This window comes from Leptidea sinapis, chromosome 24 (genome assembly GCF_905404315.1).
Source record: "Leptidea sinapis chromosome 24, ilLepSina1.1, whole genome shotgun sequence".
Lineage (NCBI taxonomy): Eukaryota > Metazoa > Arthropoda > Insecta > Lepidoptera > Pieridae > Leptidea > Leptidea sinapis.
Genome location: NC_066288.1, coordinates 11650356 through 11671691, shown reverse-complemented (window position 1 = coordinate 11671691; position 21336 = coordinate 11650356). Strand labels below are relative to the sequence as shown.

General features: G+C 38.8%; 1 protein-coding gene across 1 annotated transcript; it reads left to right on the top strand.

Annotated features, from left to right (window-relative positions):
- The first annotated feature begins 7326 nt into the window (after nucleotides 1–7326).
- Nucleotides 7327–12772, top strand: LOC126971875 (ATP synthase membrane subunit K, mitochondrial). Its single transcript, XM_050818396.1, has 5 exons — nucleotides 7327–7475; nucleotides 7579–7732; nucleotides 7865–8033; nucleotides 12267–12351; nucleotides 12620–12772. Exons 3-5 carry the CDS (start codon nucleotides 7984–7986, stop codon nucleotides 12701–12703), a joined length of 219 nt encoding a protein of 72 aa, XP_050674353.1. The 5' UTR covers nucleotides 7327–7475; nucleotides 7579–7732; nucleotides 7865–7983; the 3' UTR covers nucleotides 12704–12772.
- The last annotated feature ends 8564 nt before the right edge of the window (nucleotides 12773–21336 follow it).

Here is a 21336-nt window from a genome sequence, read left to right as displayed (position 1 = left end):
CGGGAAACGAGCAGAAGTGCTAGAATTGCGCCATAAGGATTAAGATCAAAAATTAAAAGAAAAATATATGAAAGACGATCTCAGTAAAATATCACCTTCTTGCAAGTACATGTTCGAGCAGAGTCAGGTACCGACATATTTCAAAAAATTAGCGGGGTGGATAAATTACAAACACAAACCTCTGTTTCTTTACGCACCCGGGTAATATCGCCAGAACCCTCGACTTTTTTTGCTAACGCTAAGCCATTTCGAGGTCGGCCAAATAACAATCACAAATCTTCTTTTTTTTCTGAAACCTGATCTCTGGCGCCACGCACTAGTGCGACCCTTACCCAAAAAAGATATCCCAGAACTCTACATAGACCTTCGCCCAATTAGCATACCTCCCTGCGCATCCAAAATAATTGAAAAAATTGTACACAAACAATTAATGCGTTTTTAGAAACAAATAATATATTACCGGACCATCAATCAGGTTTCAGAAAAAAAAGAAGTACTACCACTGCATTACTGGATGTTGTTGACAACGTATTGAAGGCCCAGAAGGAGGGTAAGGCCACAATGCTAGTACTCCTTGAGTATTCCCGGGCATTCGATACCGTTGATGTATCATTATTAATTTCGAAATTAGCGTACTACGGATTGAGTCCGGAGGCTATAAAATGGTTCAGTAGCTATTTAAATAACAGAACCCAAACAGTTGGAGTCAATAATGATGCCGGCAGTTATAAATTATCTAGTTGCGCTACTATTAACAGAGGAATGCTGTTGCTGAATGGAGTTGCCCTGTACTTTTCCCGGGGCGTAAAAAGAATAGGGGAGTCCCAGGCCCATGGGTGTCGTAAGAGGCGACTAAGGGCTTTTTAGAAGTGGGAGAGTCACGCTGCCCTCTTTTGACGTCAGCACAATCGGGCCAGACTCGTCCGGGTTAATTACCACACTCGCACAGAATACCGGCGTAAAGTAGCGGCCTAGTACCGCTATGTTTCGCATAGGTTAGTGTCGAGGACCGGTGGTCATTCCCCCGCCCCCCTCCACCCGAATATAACAGCGGAACTAAAAAAGATTTTACCCCAGGAGGGTACCGGCTCTACCAGAGTTGGAGAATCCCTCCCCGGGCACTCTAGCTCGGGCTGCCCTTCGTATTCTGGGGAGGGCACAGAACCGCGCATGACCAAGGACAAACGAGGCAGTATCACCACGGCACCCCGCTCCACTCTCAACGTGGACTTTTACAATATCAGGGGAATTCACTCCAATTTAAAGGCCGTCCACCACCACCTTGAGACGGCGCAGCCGGCCTTGTTTCCTTACTGAGACGCAGATATCTCGATCTAGCGATACGTCATATTTAACGTACCCCGGGTCCAAAATTGAGCACAATTTTTTGCCTCATGCCGGGGTATGTGTGTACGTTAGGGAGGATATCTGCTGTCGCCGTCTCGGCAATTTTGAGGGTAGGGACCTGTCCACTCTCTGGCTCCGCGTAGATTTAGAGGACCGCGTCCGCATCTATGCGTGTGTTTACAGGTCCCATAGTGGTAACGCAGAAACCGATCATCTTATGGGCTGCGTCCAAGCGGCAATTAACGACGTACTTGCACAGATCCCCTCCGCTGAAATCGTAGTCTTGGGTGATTTCAACGGGCACAATGCCGAATGGCTTGGATCACGTACCACAGACTACGCAGGGCAATCTGTGCATAATTTTGCATTGGTGTATGGTCTATCCCAATTGGTTGAGCGACCCGCCGCGTTTGGCACTACAAGTCAGCATCCTACCCTTGGGGCAGGGTTTGTTTCCCTTCGGATGATCCTAGTGCCTGCTACATTGCAGTAGCCGATGTGATACTACAGGGTATGGATATTTTTATACCAAACTCTGTAGTACCCATCGGTGGCAGATCGCAGCCCTGGTTCGATGCGTCAGTTAAAGCAGCATCTGACTGCAAAAAACAGGCTTATCGAACTTGGGTTGCGGCGCTGGGCACAAAGGATCCGAACTGCACAGTTCTTAAGAGGAAATACAACCGTGCCTCCAGATTTTTTAAGCGGCAAATCGCCCGTGCAAAGTCAAAACACGTCGTCAAAATCGGCGAGCAGCTTTCCAGTTACCCGACCGGAACACGCAAGTTCTGGTCGTTGTCGAAAGCTACTCTTGGTAACTTCAGCCAGCCGTCCATGCCGCCGTTGCACATGAGGAATGACACCCTGGCCCATACGGCAAAAGAGAAAGCCGATATCTTGTGCACTCTTCTCGCCTCCAACTCGACTCTTGACGACAACGGAAAAACACCGCCGACCATCCCGCGGTGTCAGTGCTCTATGCCTGAAGTACAGTTCAGACAGAAAACTGTTAGGCGAGCTCTGTTTTCGTTGGACGTCAGGAAGTCGAGCGGGCCGGATGGCATTTCTCCAATCGTGCTTAGAACGTGTGCCTCTGAGTTGACGCCGGTGTTAACGCGTTTATTCCGGCACTCTTATTCTAAAGGGTTAGTCCCTGACTCATGGAAGTCTGCCCTTGTCCATCCGATCCAAAAAAAAGGAGACAGTTCGGATCCGGCAAACTACAGGCCTATTGCTATTACCTCCCTGCTCTGCAAAATCATGGAGAGCATAATTAGCCGTCAGCTCTTGGTATACCTAGAGGGTCACCAGTTGATCAACGACCGACAATACGGGTTTCGCCATGGTCGGTCGGCAGGTGATCTTCTGGTATACCTGACACATAGATGGGCTGCGGCTATTGAAAACAAGGGGGAAGGCCTGGCCTTTGATCGTGTATGGCACAAGGCGCTTCTCTCCAAACTTCCATCATTTGGGTTTCCCGAGAGCTTGTGCAAGTGGACCTCCAGCTTCCTCACTGGGCGTAGCATACAGGTCGTTGTCGACGGATATTGCTCGAACCCGAAGCCCGTGAATTCTGGAGTGCTCCAACGCTGTGTGCTGTCTCCCACGCTGTTTCTTCTGCATATCAATGATATGTTGGACACCTCCAACATTCATTGCTATGCAGACGACAGCACTGGTGATGCCATATACACGGGCCATGCAGGTCTCTCTCGGGAAATCGTCGACCAGTGCCGGGAGAAACTTGTGTCTTCTATCGAGTCCTCTCTTGAGAAGGTCGCGGAATGGGGTAAATTGAACCTTGTCCAATTTAACCCCCAGAAGACTCAAGTTTGCGCGTTTACCACTAAAAAAATCCCATTTGTCGTATCACCGCTCTTCGACAACACTTCCCTCAAAGCCTCGCCTAGTATCGGAATACTGGGACTCGAAATCTCGAGCGATTGCCAATTTCGTGGTCATCTGGAAGGCAAAGCCAAATTGGCTTCAAAGAAACTGGGCGTCATTAATAGAGCACGGCAATACTTCAAGCCGGCCCACATACTAGCGCTCGACAAAGCGCAGGTTCGGCCATACATGGAGTACTGCTGTCATCTCTGGTCTGGCGCACCCCAGTATCAGCTCGATCCATTTGACCGCGTGCAAAGCAGCTCGAATTGTCGGGGACCCAGTGCTCTGTGAACGGCTGGATCACTTGGCGTTGCGTAGAGACGTCGCTTCATTGTGTGTCTTCTACCGCATCTATCACGGGGAGTGTTCCGAAGAGCTGTTTAACCTGATTCCTGCCGCCGAATTCCACCTTCGCACGACACGCCACAAGTTAGGATATCATCCCCACCATCTGGATGTGTGGCGGTCCTCCACAGTGCGGTTTTCAAGGAGCTTTCTTCCTCGTACCACGAAGCTGTGGAATGAGCTTCCTTGTGCGGTGTCTCCGGGACGATACGACATGGGTACCTTCAAGAAAAGCGCGTACACCTTCCTTAAAGGCCGGCAACGCTCTTGTGATTCCTCTGGTGTTGCAGGAGAGTGTGGGCGGCGGTGATCACTTAACACCAGGTGACCCGTACGCTCGTTTGTCCTCCTATTCCATAAAAAAAAAAAGGCTGAATGTTATCTCCTACACTGTTACTTCCGCGTCGTGCGAAGGTGAAATTCGGCGGCAGGAATCAGGTTGAACAGCTCTTCGGAACACTCCCCGTGATAAATGCGGTAGAAGACACACAATGAAGCGACGTCTCTACGCAACGCCAAGTGATCCAGCCGTTCACAGAGTACTGGGTCCCCGACAATTCGAGCTGCTCTGCGTTGCACGCGGTCAGATGGATCGAGCTGATACTGGGGTTCGCCAGACCAGAGATGACAGCAATACTCCATGTGAGGCCGGACCTGCGCTTTGTAGAGCGCTAGAATGTGGGCCGGCTTGAAGTATTGCCGTGCTCTATTTATGACGGCTAGTTTCTTTGAAGCCAGTTTGGCTTTGCCCTCCAGATGGCCACGGAATTGGCAATTGCTCGAGATTTCGAGACCCAGTATTCCGATACTAGGCGAGGCTTTAAGGGAAGTGTTCTCGAAGAGCGGTGATACGGCAAATGGGGTTTTTTTAGTGGTAAACGCGCAAACTTGAGTCTTCTGGGGGTTAAATTGGACAAGGTTCAACTTACCCCATTCCGCGACCTTCTCGAGAGAGGACTCGATAGAAGACACAAGTTTCACCCGGCACTGGTCGACGTTTTCCCGAGAGAGACCTGCATGGCCCGTGTATACGGCATCACCAGTGCTGTCGTCTGCATAGCAATGCATGTTGGCGGTGTCCAACATATCATTGATATGCAGAAGAAACAGCGTGGGAGATAGCACACAGCCTTGGGGCACTCCAGCGTTCACGGGCTTGGGATTCGAGCAATAACCGTCGATAACGACCTGTATGCTGCGCCCAGTGAGGAAGCTGGAGGTCCACTTGCATAAGCTCTCGGGAAGCCCAAATGATGGAAGTTTTGCGAGGGGCGCCTTGTGCCATACACGATCAAAGGCCTTCGCTATATCCAGACCAACTGCCAGGCCTTCCCCCTTGCTTTCAATAGCCGCCGCCCATCTGTGTGTTAGGTATACCAGAAGATCGCCAGTCGACCGACCAGCCTTTGGGAACTCCAGCGTCCACGGGCTTTGGGCCCGAGCAATAACCGTCGAGGACTTGTATGCTGCACCCAGTGAGGAAGCTGTTGGTCCACTTGCATAAACTCTCGGGAATCCCAAATAATGGAAGTTTTGAGCGAAGCGCCTTGAGCCATACACGATCAAAGGCCTTCGCTATAACGAGACTAACTGCTAGGGAGAACCTTGCTAACGCATAGACGCGCCCGCCTGTGTTAGGTATACCAGAAGATACACCCGGAGAGCGGCCATAGCGAAAGCCGTACTGTCCACCGTACCCACCTCCTGTGAACCACGTCCAGTCTGACTGTTTACCCATGTATAAGAGTAGCTTTGGTTTAAAATAGCACACCTTAGTTATAAAGCCTTTCCTTTAGTAAAATATCACATTTGATTGAATCCGCGGTAATGGCTTTGCATATCAAAATATGCAATATAATATTATGTTTTATTTTATTTTTAGCTAGGTTCATATCTATTTTAATTGAAATCATGCTCGTTCGGTCTGATTAATGTATGTTGGGTATTTCTGTTATGGAGTTAATATCCCCATCGCTTCTTCCTGCATTTATTATTTCGATTCGAAATGTATCGCAGATTGCACGTATCTTTCTTTAGTATTTTAGATTTGCTGTAAAAAAACTTCTTGAAAAACTATATTGATCAAGTAAGAGAAGTAGAACTACTCAACATTCATGAAGATTGTATTATAAAATAAGTAATATTTCACAAAACAGCCAGGATGGTGTTGAAAAAAGCCAACTACTAATAATAATAAATATCTATTTGACAGAAAACAGCCATCATAGACTGGCTGCATCTTACGTTACTTGAAAACTGCACACCACTGCATACTCTTAACATTTTGAAATTTGTTAAAAACAGCCATAGAGGTTGGCTGACTAATGCATTGTAAGTATTTTAGTTAATGTCAAAATTGGCTGCATTTTACACCAAGCTGACTGTTTTTTACAAAATTCAATTCTTAAAGTGGCTGGATTTGACAGCTTATCATCTGCGAGATTAATAAAGATATCGACATGGGTGTTTTATGTATGTTAGGCGCGTAGGTAGGTACCAAAACATTCCAAACTGGATTTTTGGTTACAAAATTAATTTATGTTTAGGTAAATGCAGATTTGATAACCTGTTTATCTAATTCAAACAGTAAGTTGTAAGTAATAGACATTATTAAGGTCACTGACTACGTGTTACGTGCCAACTCCAATGCTAACTCTTTGAATGGGAAAACTTATTCTCTGACAGAGGCACCAAATCTTGGGTCATCTGTCCAATTTTGTGATAAAACTTTATAAGAATTAGTACCGGTTGAGCTAGCTGAAAACCTAATGTTAAAGAATAATACAATAAGTGATCCATATCCATATTTACCTAGGTACCTATCCTTAATGCTTACAGCAGCATTCTATACCAGCGTCCGAGACTATGTACCTACATTGCCTATAAATGGGTATGTAGGTACCCAGAGGAATGGTTCTAAAAGAGCCTAGGCAAAAAACAAAGTCGATCGATCTCGACAAGCTTGAGCAATATCAAAGCTCCCAATGTTAGTGGAAGGTGTATCCTGCAGCCTGAATCTTACTCTATAGCAATATTTTCTAGTGGCAATGAGAGGAACGAGTGGTCCGAAATATTTTCACATGAGTTGCTACCTGGTTGATACTCATTTAGATTGGTACCCATTTTTTAATAATTTTGCATGCGGACAACACGGACGAGTAAAAAAATAAGGACTCCGCGCCGTGATATTAGCAAGTGAAGCACCTTCATGCTAGTGTGTGTGCGGTTACGGGGGATACTAGTTACACAATTTTTCTCCCTTAAATAATCATATATGGCCACAAATACTTCTATAGTATCGTTTTTACACTTTTAAACAACGCACGACGGCATTTTTAAAATATTTTATTGCGACACAAACTGATCTGTCACAGACTATGGCAAATCTCATAATGGCGGCCGATCAGCTTGTATTAGTGTAAGTGTGGGCGTGGGGCTATGTATTTACACGTTAGCCGGCGTGTTTTGGTGCTCCTCTGTTATGTAAGGTGACACGGAGTCCTTCTTTTTTTACTCGTCCGTGGCGGACAATTATTAGATATTTCAGGCTTTTATTCAAATTAAACGTAAGCGAAATCCAAACATTAATTATTCTGTTGATAATATTATTATGATGTTGTAGCCGTTCAATTTTACATTTGGTGTGATTGAGGACTAAATAAAACCTCATGGATCCAAACTTTTTTATCCCTGTCGTGTAAGCATTATGAAAATAATAGACAGCTTAACGAGAACAGAAGTCATATTAGTAATTTTATAAAAGTATCTACAAAGTCATCTCCACACTAGGTAAATAATTTACATGAATGGCTGGTGGGGTGGAAGATGATCCAAAATTAAAAGGCTTTCATCGCTATTTTAACAGTGAAACGAATAGAGGGAGAGCTAATGTAAGTTTTCTATACCTATAGTTTACGGGCTTGATAAAAACACAAAACAATATTTAATTACTTACTTCAGTTCAGATGATTATTATAATATTTTATATCTCAGGTCACTAAAGCTACCTATGGATTGTTGGCCATATACTACGTTTACTATAAATTATTCAAGTCCTCTGCACCAAAGAAAAAGAAAGAATGATGAAGTTTAATAGCAATTGACTGTGCTGTGTTCCTTTAAAATAAAATATACCTCATGTCTAATGGTAATTATACCAAATGTATAGTTTAGAAGTTGTCTATTTGTACAGAAACGGCTATAATAATTTGCACTACTACTACCCTAATATTATGGCAAGCTTACCGTAACATTTAGTGTTTGTTTATTCTTTTTTTAGTTTTGTATATGTACTGAAATTCTGGTGCTGACAAAGTCACGGGCACCCATTAGTGGTAGGAGTTGTCCTCGATATTACGAGAGATATTTGTTTCGCCGTTGCCTCGTGAAACCTGGGCCATGAACTATGGACAGAGCCTCCCACCAGCCGCACTGCCAACCCTGCCCAGGTACGGATGCTATTTTTTCGAGTAATATAATGTCCTATGGAATGGGACTTTTGTCGCTCCTAATTATTGTTGTGTTTCTGTGATGTTGGATGTAAGTTTGTAACAGTATCACTAGATTTTTGTATTTTGACGTGAATGCGTCTTATATTTATTCAATAGTGGTTTGGTATTGTACAATGTTTAGTTATGTCCATCACCCACATCGATTGTTTAAATAAACCAATCGATAGTTAAATAAGCAAAGAGATTACGAGTGTGGAATGCCAATTAATGTGTCTGGTGGAGGGGAAGCAGTTTCAATTCAAGGAATGACGATATTTTCGCTTCGAATGGATTTGAAGAACCTACGACAGTAATTTAAATTCAATCACCAACTCGCATTAAGGTCTATCGATTGCGTATAAAAATATTGGTGAAACATAGTACTTATATGGAGGTAATAATACAGTATTATAGTAAAAAATATACTTTGAGGGACTGTAAAATTGCCAAATGAAATGTATTTTTTTTAAAGCAATTATTCAGATGATATATTCTGCGGCTTGGGAGATGTTCATTTTGTGCTGTTTGAAAAAGCCAACGGGATACACTTACACGGTCATGTTATACTTTTCATTAGCTAAAATTTTTGTTGATTTTATCCTGGCCCATAAATGTTGCGATCAACAATAAATACGAAACTATCAAGGTTCTTCTAAAAATAACAAACTCAAAGCAACTATCAAATATGTGCCCATAAGGGTTTTGCGTAGATACCTAACGCAAAATAGAGCAGTATCGATGACACCGCCACATGCCAATTTTTGTGATCTCAAGACTTAACGTATTTTAGGTGTCCCAACACGTAATCCATGATCGAGGTTTTTAGAAGACATCTGTAGGGCAATTGAATTTAATTGAATATTTTTGACAGACGTCGCGTAGCACTGCGGTTTCAGTTTTTTGTAGACTAGCCCTATTGGAATATGGATCTTAGTCATCTTAACCACAGTAGACATATGTACCAGTATGGAAACTACCTACAAACGTTTGACATGACACACTCACACAAACATGCCCATCGACGAGGCCCCTTAGCGGTTTTCGCAGTCAAGACCAGTCATGTGTTACGTTTTTAATTGTTTCCGCGATCTTTTTAATATTTTTTTTATTTTTAATAAAATGCCAGCGTATTGCGTGGTATAGGTACGGCTTTTTGAACTCTGTTCCATCAAAACTCTGGTTTTCGTTTTTTAATCTATGAAGTAGTATAGTAACTATATGATATGATTTATTGTTATATTATTATAATTAGTAGGTGTTCGAATTATAGGCCCGATCGATCGATTATAATAAATTCGTGAACATAATTCACAATGTTAAACTAAAACGGCGACTGCAATATTTAATATCAATTTTTTATGAGTGTGATTTGGTTTTCAAGGATGTTTTTATATATATTTATTTATTTTGAACAAAAAATTGTTACATACGTGCGTTTTCAAATATGATGGTGAAAATCAGAAGCAAAATGAAAATTCAAGATGGCGGTTGCAATAAAATGACAAATCTTTCGTCATGTCTGTCGTTTTCATAATTTTTGAGTATGTTGAAACAGATAGTGCTGTCAAAATGTACTATATACTACTACTAATGTACTATATCATCGGAAGCCGCTAATGCTGGACTTTTGAAATAAAATTGTGTGATCACCGACACTCCCGAAAATCTCGAAAACGATACCTATACTGATTTTATTAAAAAAGTCAAATCCACCATCTTGTATCTCGAAATAGATGTTAGTTGTTCTTAATTGACACTCACGACAACGATGATTGCCCAGATAGTCTAGATGTTCGTGGGATGACTGCAGGGAAGAGTTTAAGACTGTGGTAGAAGTGTTTTAGGTCGATCCAGTAAAACGTCGTCTTTACAATAAGCGGTTTATTAGAATTTATATTAACTTCTTATATTACTTCACTTAATGTACGAACATGCTCGAAGGCAACCTTGCCAGGCGACTGTTGAAGCTCGACTGGCTTGCTGATCGTTTGTGTTAAAAACGTTAGTAACCGATTTACAGCTTACTGAACAAAGAGGAGGTTGGCAGATTAGAGAGAACCAACACTGTCTATGGAATTAAAGTAGAGTCGACTAATGGTTTTAATATTTGTAACAGCTCGGCCATCCGATCTTCAACGAGTGCCTTCGTTGCAGTCAATTAAAGTTAACGTTCTAAGAAAACACATACAAATACTCTTAATATGTTAGCATTACAAAACCATTTTTTTTTCTATATGCTATTTATATAATGCTAATGTTTATACAAAAACTATGACTATTACCCTTCTGACTTTTACAAACAGTCAGATTTTCACAATTGTATACTTATTTATTTAAGGTATAAAAACAATTACAAAGTAAAACATGAAATATAAAAAATAAAAAGAAGGATCTTATCACTATAAAATTGTAAATCTAACTATTGTACACAGCGTTATATTATTTACATTCACATTGATAATATATAATTACAACTAATATTTGAGTTCTATGTCACAGTGCTTCTTAATTGTTATTTTAAAATTATATAAACTTTGACTAAATATGTCGATTTCACAATTTTTATTACGATGAAATGGATTATTATATTATGCGACATCGTTGTAACAGTGCAGTATTGCAAAAATTGTAGGCATACGAGTGGCTTGCTTGCGAGTAATAAAGTGCCATATGCCATAATACCATTGTTACTTACAAACTAGAAATAAATTTACAATTCTCTAGCTACTAATAATAATGTAACTAAGCAAAACATTTTAATGTTCAAAAGTCGCTCACTACAAAGTTCACTTCTCACTATTCGTTAATGTTGTTTTGTCACTACTTGTTGCTTTTCTTTGGTCGAAAAATCACTCAATCCTTACTCACTATAGACTGCATGTTGCTTCTCATTGGGCGACACGTCATCGTGCCACTCATCCTCACAACATGCAGAATCCTTATTCACTATAGACTGCATGTTGCTTTTCATTGGGCGACACGTCATCGTGCCACTCATCCCCACAACATGCAGGCTATTTCAAATGCCACATGTTTGACATAAGCGCCGATCATTCAACGCTCATACCAAGCATCCGGACCCGTCACTAATTCATTGTTTTAAATTATTAGTTACAATAATTAAGGATGCGAATGAAATCAAAAGTAAAGAATGTTTAATGTATTATAATATTATGCAAATATACTACATTTAATTATTTTATTCTCAATGGCATCAAAACAACTACTACAATCACTGTCATTATCGCTCTCTGATTGATTTAAAAATTACTTATACAAGGTTGCATTTTTATTTATTTATTTAATTAAATTGCGTTACATGCGACTTAGTTACTAAACAAAATTGTAGTACAAAATAATCATCATATGCACCTCGTAATAAGGCATAGCAATAATCGACAGAGGGGCAGACATTCAAATATATTTTTCCTCTAGGTATTCATTAATAGAATAGTAACATTTTTCCAAAAGTAACTTTTTAAAAGTGGTTATGAATTTTTAATATTGGTTTCGGCTTTTAAGTGTTCTGTTAACTTATTTAACTGACATTGGGTACTGATTTTGTCTGCTGCAATAGCTTCATACCCACAACTTTTTCGTGATATAGGGGTAAATCATTTGTAGTTCAAATAAACCCTAGCTTTAAGGCATCCGTCAACCGAAGTACATTTCGCTCACTAAGTCTAAGTAACATTGAAGATTAACTTTTAAGTATGTGAACGTCAAATAAGCTTTATTCAATTAGGCTTAAACTAAGCCCTTTTGAATAATCACTACAAATATTTATTTTATTAACTTTTCTCTCTATTACTGAATTTACCATAATATGTTCGGAAAAGCTCACGAGAAAAACAGGAAACTCAACGGTCACTCCTTAAATTAAATAAGGTAATTTATAATGGCAATAACAAATCAGTTAGGTGCCGTACCGAATATATGAATAGTGTTTAACACGTTCCAACATCCTTGACAGCGTTGTTGTATATTCTGTGGACTCCAGAAAATGAGGAGACGTCAAATTTAACTGTCAGTTCTCACCTGACATTTGACAATTAGACCCTGGTTCTTCGCAATTTTTGAGGTTGTTACTTGTTGTTACATAAGAAAAGGTATTTTTAATGGTTTTATTTTAATAAAAAATTACTGTTAGCTGTATCATACCTTAAAAGTATTATTTCCTTAAATTTACAGCATGGCCGGAGAAGCAGTTGACGAATCCCAGTTGAAGGGACTTTCCAAATACTTCAATAGTCAAACCAACAGAGGCAGGGCAAACGTAAGACAAATTAAAATTATTTTTAATAATACGGTCTTAATTTCGTGCTACATCAATACATAGTTAAAATAATCTAGAACTACGTGGTGTTGTTTTGGTGAACATCAAAAGAACTACCTACTTATTGCTGAAACAAAATGACAATATTAAAAAAAATTATGTCATCAGTATTATAGTAATTTAATAATTTTAGTACATACTACCTACATATATTTTGATATTTATCGATATATATAAATTTTTAGTCTAATTTTATATTTTTTTACAGACAGCTAAAGCGACTTATGCATTCTTTGGAGTTGTCATTCTATATAACATACTGAAGCCTAAGAAGTCTACAGCAGCAAAGTAAATATTATTATGGTGTGTTTCATTTATGTTTAAGGACTGTATTTAGTGAAAATTAAAATCATGTAAATTATTGTTGCACATATTATTATATTTTTTAACCCTGCTTTGAAATTTTATACACATTTTATTTTATAACAGAATGCTGGGTAGGGGGGTACAGTAGCAACACCTTTTTCTGCCAGGAATGTTTATCTTATTTTCCATATTGAAGGGTGCCATAGTTATCATAATAACTGGGCTAAAGATGAAATACTTAACTATTCATTAATGTGTCACTTATTTAACATGTCTTAATGTGATGAACACAATTGCAATGTTGCAAATAAAATTGTGTTCAATTAATAGTCCAATTGTGACAGTTCATTCTTCATTGATATAACTTCTATGGAGATTTTTATTTTAAACCACCAATTCAAATATCATAATTGTATGTATATTTTTTTACATCTTGGTGGTGGTTCTTGTAAAGATGTAAGTAAATATTGGGCATTATTCTCTCACCTTTCTGGTGTTTACTTATTTTTTAAATACAACTGCTTATTAATATCATAACCATATATGTTTATAAAAGGGCATTTAATTTATCAGTGATTCAAATCTTATTATTTTAATTACAATATACTGCTGTTATGATATCAGTCATTAGCTGATGAAATGGGACTCGCTTGATGATGATTACCCACAACCATCATCATTCATGTGTTCAGATTTTTATTGGTATTTATAAAGCCTAAACCTTCAAACTTAATGGACTTTACATAATATGTCATGAGTTTGGTTCCCTTTTTGGTGTCTATTTAATAATATTGCTATACCTTGGAATATGTTACTTAATTATCAACACACACACCCATAGAAAAACATACAATGTTAACAGAGGCGATCAAACCTTCAAACTTCTAAAGGCATACACATATTGCACTCAACCAATGGGAGTGTCAACTTTCGAGTAAAATGTTTATGTAATATGTTATTATTGCATTTGTATGTATGAAAACATGATATACACATTTTTTGTTACTTTGGTTGAGTACCTGTTATATTATCATCCTAGGGTGGTAATTCAAATTCTCATATTTTTATTCAAAATAGGATTAAAAATCACTTATTGAACGTCAAAAACTACCACCCATTCAAAAAAGAATGTCTCAGACCTGAGAAGAACTGGCTCAAGAAATATCGATAACTGTACAGTACTTGCTGATTTTATTAGGAATCATGAGGGTAGTTGTACGTGCTCCACTATCGGATGACACAAGTCGCTTGGGTTCACAAGCGGATAGAGACATCTTTGTTTGGGCGTGGTCGATAGCACTACATATGTAAACCGTGTTTACCCTGAGTGATAACCAGTGGTCATCAAGTCTAGTGTTGACGTTCAATACTAGTGTCTACATATAAACTTTGCAAGCTTGCGATCGCCAGTGACGTTCACCTGGAACACCAGAGTCAGGATCGTTGGAGCTGCTGCGCCGCCGCCCCCTGAGCGACGTGGGAGTGTTCAAAGGTTAGTGGATTGCATTTTACTTCTTTCCTCATGAGTCTTGGTTGATTGCAAGTGCCTACATAAATTAATTTATTTAACGACCCAAAACCGGCGACTATAGGAAACCTTAATACAGTCCCAGATAATATTCCTGAGCCCGAACATTGGCCTTTGGAGCCGGATATTGGCCAACGTAGTCGGATATTGGTCATTTCATTCTTATAGGTCCTTCGAATACTTTGATTTAACTTTAATATTACTATTTAATCGGTCTAGTTACAGGTAAATCTTAATTCCTTTGTTACAATTAGATATTTTAATCTACCTACACATACTTATAATATTAATACTTCTTATATAATTTACATTAAAATCGTCATACGTAAATCATTTTGTTGATAAACTTACTTATTTGTAACATTAATACTTAGCGAAATCCTTAATAATTAATTTTTATACTAAATAATATTAACTTGGTACCTACGTAATATTGTAACTGCGTCGCTTAAAAATGGCTACCCGCAGGAAAGTTGAAGTCGAAGGAGACGAACAAGAAATTCGTTACAAAGTTTGAACTCATAATGCAGTTAAGCAAAGACTATTCTCTCAGGTCCAAAAACTATACGATACTTCTTTGAAAATACGAGGGCGGCACTGAAAATTTCGGGAATCAAGGAACTGCAACAACATAACTATTTGAAAATGTATTTATTGCTTTCCGAAGTATTCTCCGCGAAATTTGACACATTTTTCCATACGATGGAATCAATCATTGAAGCAACCATTCCATTCGGAAGTTGGGGTCTCCAAAATGGCCATTTTGTAGGCGTCCACAGCTTCGTCAGGTGATGAAAATCTCTGACCACGCAATTTATTCTTTATTTTAGGGAAAGTATAGAAATCATTAGGGCTTAGGTCGGGGCTGTACGGCGGATGGTCTAATAATTCTTGTAATGTTTTCTTGCTCTAAAACTCTTTTGTTCTGTGCGCGGTGTGAGAACTCGCATTGTCGTTATGGAGGATGATGCGGCGGTTGCAGTTCTCTTTACGGAGTTCAGAAACGACCTGCGACAAACAAATGCTAGCATACCATTCTGCACGAACGTTCTGAAAGAACGGTTAACCGTTATTTGTCTCTCAAGAGGAATAGTCGCAACATGGCCGGTTTTGGAGACAAACGTGGCCACCATTTTTTTTTGCAAAACTCCGTGAACGAACAATTTTTGTTGGCTTTAAATCATTTTCGAACACCCAAACTCGTGACTGGTTTTTTGTTTTCGGTTCGTACGCCCAGGATTCGTCACCTGATACGATGTTGTATACAGCATTTGAGGATCCTGCGTGAAATCTTTCGAGAGTTCTGACGCACCAAGTAACGCGAGCCGCTTTTTGCTCTTCACAGAGCAAATGCGGTATCCATCGGGAAAACAACTTTTTTACACCTTAGATTATTTGTATTTGACTCATGCCAAAGTCTCCTGAATTTCGCGGTATGTCACATGTCGATGTTCCTCAATCAGCTAACGCACAGCATCAACGTTTTCTTTGGTGATTGCAGTTTTTGGACGACCTTGACGGGGTTCATCATTGAGCTTGACACGTTTACGTTGAAATTCAGCAAAGCAGCGATAAATTGTGGTTTTAGATGGGGCTTCATCACCAAAGGCACAAATCATCCGGTCAACACAATGTTTTTGTGTTAAACCACATCGAAAGTCATAATAAATCATCGCTCTAGAATTTTCTCGAGTCAATTCCATTTTCTCAACGACTAAAAAAGTTTGAAAAGACCTTGTGACAAGACAGTCTTTTTTTAAATAAATAAATGGTATTCGATTTTTAAAACCAAGGAGGTTTCAATTAAAAAGATTTTAATATGACAGGAACAGTGGAAATATTCCATTCCCGATACTTTTAGTGCAGCCCTCGTATAATGTAAATATGTTCGAATCCTGAATCTGTAGACATCGACATGTTTTTACTTCGTGCCTCTGAAATTAATTCTATTCGCGAGAAATATGCAAAGGTTACAATTAATATATTTGAACTAGAAGCTTTGTTAAATCCTAAAATACAGTTTACTAGTGAATTAAATAGTTTTGATGATTTATTCTTTCAAATCAAAAGTTGTGTTAAAAACCAAAACTTAACAACAGTAATAATTCGTCAGATAATTCATCAATAAATAGTCGTCCTAGGTGACCTAAACTAGAGTTAATCTCCTTTGACGGAAACATAGAAAACTTCACAACCTTTTATGAGACATTTTGCTCCTTAGTTCATAACCAAAAAGGCATATCAAACATTGATAAGTTTCACTATTTGTTGTCAAGGGAGAAGCCCTAAGTGTTATAAAAAGTGTACCGATTACATCATCGAACTATGATGTGGTATGGAAAGCCCTACTTGGTAAGTACCAAGATCAACGTATGCTGGCTAGTGATAAAAATGTTAACTTTTCCACCCATTTTAAAAGAATCTCCTTTAAGCCTAAATAATTTTATTGAAATCTTTGAAAGTTCCTACAAGGTAATTTGTTCACTTAATATAGCTAACCTTCATAATTACGTTATCTGCCATATTGCGTTAAAATCACTTGATCAAAATACTCGCAAATTATTTGAGCAAAGCATTGATCAAACAACAATTCCTAGTTATGAAAACTTAATATCCGTTGTGCAAAATCATGTTAAAGTATTGGAACATTCACAAACGTACACTTCAAATATAATTATACAAAATAATGGCAGTTCGCACACAACGTAACAAACAACCTTTGAATTTAAACACTAATAATAATAAAAACTTAACTTCACGTAAAAATTACACTCAAACAACGAACAACAAAAACAAATTGAATAATTATGAATGTCTTCACTGTAACGAAAATCATAATATGACTTTTAGGTGTACAGAGTTTCGTAAACTGACACCAATACAGCGTATTAGCCGTGCTAATACGTTAGGTAGCCATTTGTCATAATTGTTTAAAACTAAATCATACAGCTGATGAGTGCCACAGCTAGTTTCGATGTTACACACGCGGACAAACGCACCATGCTTTGTTACATGTCGACTGTAACAGCAAGCAGTCTGCAGTGCACCCGCCCCCGCCCCCCTCTCCCTGCGTCGCCCGCGCCTGCTGACGCGCCAATGACAACTGTCACTCATGACTCATCGTTATCAGATAGCAAACAAAATTCCGTTATATTAGGTACGGCAATAGTTAACAGATAATATTTTCACTAAACGTTCAGTATTAAAATTATTAGCAAGCATTTTTGACCCTGTAGGTTTTCTAGCACCGTGTGTTTTTTTGCCTAAGTGCCTCCCGCAGGATATATGGAAACTTAGCAAAGGCTGGGATGGACCCCTGCCGTCTGATCTTTGTGAGAGATGGAAAACGTTTATATCATCTTTGTCAACTTTGTCTGAGCTCCGCATTGAGCGTCATTTATTAATAACGGACTTTTCTGACGTCCAGATAATTGCATTTTGTGATGCCTCGACGCGTGGGTATGCGGCGTGTACTATATTTATTATTCTTGTCTACGCTACGAACTGTACGTTCGTACATACATTGTTAAAACTAGGCTGCTCACTTGTAAAACTAAAGTAGCACCAATTAAACCTCTTTCAATCCCTCGATTCGAATTGATGGGATGTGTTTTATTATCCAAATTAATATTATTTTTAAAACAAAACCTTAACAATTTTAATTACAAAATCATAGCTCTGACAGACTCTAGTGTCGTACTTGCATGGTTGGAAACGCCACCTTACAAATTAAAAACGTTTGTTAGCAATCGTTTTGCTCAAATAATCGAAGCAATGCCGTCAAACTGTTGGTATCACGTGAGTAGCGACGAGAATGTGGCGGGCGTGTGCTCGCGCGGTACAGCACCCGCGGACCTCCTCGCCGTCCAACAGCTCTGGTTGCATGGACCAGAATGGCTCACGAGAGACTTTCAACAGTGGCCGATTACCGCATTTTATGTTAGGGACGACACTGATATTTTACAGTTAAAATAAAATACGGAGAGTTTTAATTTGTTGAGTAATAAAGAACCGTCGGATCATGAATTGTTTTTAAAATTTTCAACTTTTAATAAATTGCAGCGCGTCACCGCTTGGTGTTTGCGATTCATTAACAACTCACGTAATAAAAAATGTGATAGATATTTTAAAACTTGGCAACTATTGAATAAAATTCCGCACATAACCTTATAATTAAATTAACTCAAAAACAATTTTATTCCAACGCAATTAATTCACTTAAAAATAATAGATTAATAATTCAAACTTTGAAAAAACATCTCCATTCTTGGACGAAGCAGAGTTTCTCAGGGTGAGGGGTAGAATCTCACAGGCGAGTCTACCTTTTAGTCGTAAACATCCCTTGCTTTTACCTAGACGAAGTCACATTACAACTTTGATTATTGGACATTTCCATCGTAATTATTAACATGTAGGACCTCGTACGTTACAAGGTAAATCTATACAAGTTGAAACGATAATAGCATCGACAGCCTAGAAGGTGTCGTTGAGATTATCGTAAAAGTGACGTTTATTTGTGAAATTCGAATATTCGTCTTTGACATTTTCAACTAAGAGTAGGGTTAGGACCGATAATATCGAATAATGTTTCGTTCGTTCCATCATCGTTTCGACATTGATTACGATGTAACTAAGAGTAGGATTCGATACGACTAATGCCACGATTTAGCGAATATCGATTTTAGGAGTAGGCTCCCTGCTCGCAGTGCCTGAGCACAATTTAGAGGACGTTCCTATTAATTTATTGTCTAGGTGGCAATATATTCAAAAATGTTCACAATCATTTTGGAAACTTTGGTCACATGATTACTTACACACATTACAACAAAGGTCAAAATGGCATGTATCCCCACCTAATTTGAAGGTTGGTGACCTTGTTTTAATTAAATCGGATTTAACTCGCCCTTGGCAATGGCCATTAGGTAAGAGTCATTGAAACGTTTCCTGGTCCTGACGGCGACGTTCGCGTAGTCAGTGTCCGGACAGTTAATCGTTGTTTTAAGCGGCCAGTTAATAAGTTATGTCCGTTACCATTTTGTCATTAAATATTTAGAATTTAACGTTTGTAATGGTAGGTATTGTTGTTACATAAATAGGTTAAGTTTATTAGGTATCCATAGTCATAATTTACTTTTTATAATACTTATTATCTTACTAATTACATAAGTTTTTTTTATACTTTTTTATATAGAGTTAGATGACTCTAATTTTATTAAATACATAAATAAATATAAATACTTTAATTTTCCTTTACCTGGAAATCATTACAATTATTTCGGTGGGGGGTATGTATGGTACTTGCTGATTTTATTAGGAATCATGAGGGTAGTTGTACGTGCTCCACTATCCTATGACACAAGTCGCGCTTGGGTTGACAAGCAGACAGAGACAATTGATCTTTGCTCGGGCGTGGTCGATAGCACTACACATGTAAACCGTTTTTACTCTGAGTGATAACCAGTGGTCATCAAGTCTAGTGTTGACGTTCAATACTAGTGTCTACATATAAACTTTGCAAGCTTGCGATCGCCAGTGACGTTCACCTGGAACACCAGAGTCAGGATCGTTGGAGCTGCTGCGCCGCCGCCCCCTGAGCGACGTGGGAGTGTTCAAAGGTTAGTGGATTGCATTTTACTTCTTTCCTCATGAGTCTTGGTTGATTGCAAGTGCCTACGTAAATTAATTTATTTAACGAGCCACATGAGACACACAATGTAATATCGTACAATAAACATATTTTATAATTAACTAGGACCTGCCCGACGTTGTCCTGTACACGTCTTAAATTTGAAAAATCGGTCGAGCCGTTAGGAGTTCACTAACATACACATGGACAGGAGAATTATATATGGACTCAATTGAGAATCTATACCATTCTCATATTCACTGGTACGTGTAAAAAATCATGAAACTCGGTCCAGCCGTTTAGGAGTTCACTGTCAACACACGTACAGAAGAATTATATATATAAAGATAAATAGCCTGAGAGTGTCGGCCCCATTCCCAGTCTGTGGTATCACTAAGAAAATCATTTATGTTTCAAAAACATTTCCCACAAAATTAAATTTCGTAACACATCATATTGTAAAAGCATATAAATCGCCCAATAAAAGACTTACTAACTCGACTTGACCGAGTAGTAGGCATAAGAAGTTTGATTGTTTCTCGTGTTAACATTATGATTGTCACCGTTTCTAGCAAATTCCTTATTGTGCTTATGAACATTATCAAAAATATATTGAGAGATGCAACAGTCAAAATGTTAATTGATTTAAATTTTTCTCTTAATGATTCTTTAGGACCTAGGTTATAAATAGCGCGACTATCCCTCTACTGTAGCACAAAGATGGGATTAATATCGGCTGCACTGCGTCATAACAATATACCATAGGACATAATACTATGAAAATAACTAAAGCAACTAGTTGCGCCTTATCGATGTCAGTTAACTCTCTAATTTTTAACCACATATGCTGCAGAACTAACCTATTCGCCAATCCTTCAATTTCCGCCCCATTGCAATTTCGAATCAAGAGTAATGCCAAGAAATTCCACTGGTTTTACCATCTCTCTGGTTAGTAAAATATTCGCATCTACATTTTTGATGACTACAAATTTAATATAATTAGTTTTATGACTATTTAACAATAAGTTATTAGCGCTAAACCAGTACACGATGTCAGATAGAGCATTGTTTATTTCGTTATATGGCTTCTTTTAATACTACTTTGTGTTTTTTGTCTCCGAGGTTAGATAAATTTATATACCTAAATTAGAACTAGAAGAGAAACGGTTCAAGAATAGACCCTTGTGGTGCCCTTGAGATACCGAGAGGGGTCCCAGGAGATCTCCTGCCATTCACATCGACCCTCTGAATTCTATTATTTAAAAATGAGATCAGAAGATCGAGCGCAGATCCTTTTATACCATAGTGACTTAGCTTCCTGACCAGCGTTGAATGTTGAACACTATCGAAAGCCTTAGATAAATCACAGATGATTCTGTGATACCTCCCAGGCCTCAAAATGATTCAACATCTGCATCCGTAGTCGAGCGTCCCCTAGTAAAGCCCAGTCCCAAATTGTTTTATA

Excerpts from the sequence above, each read along its gene's own strand:
- LOC126971875 (XM_050818396.1), top strand. The coding sequence starts at position 7,984 with ATGAACTATGGACAGAGCCTCCCACCAGCCGCACTGCCAACCCTGCCC. Across the intron at positions 8,034-12,266 it reads GCACTGCCAACCCTGCCCAG|CATGGCCGGAGAAGCAGTTG; the intron begins GTACGGATGCTA and ends TTAAATTTACAG. Across the intron at positions 12,352-12,619 it reads CCAACAGAGGCAGGGCAAAC|ACAGCTAAAGCGACTTATGC; the intron begins GTAAGACAAATT and ends ATTTTTTTACAG.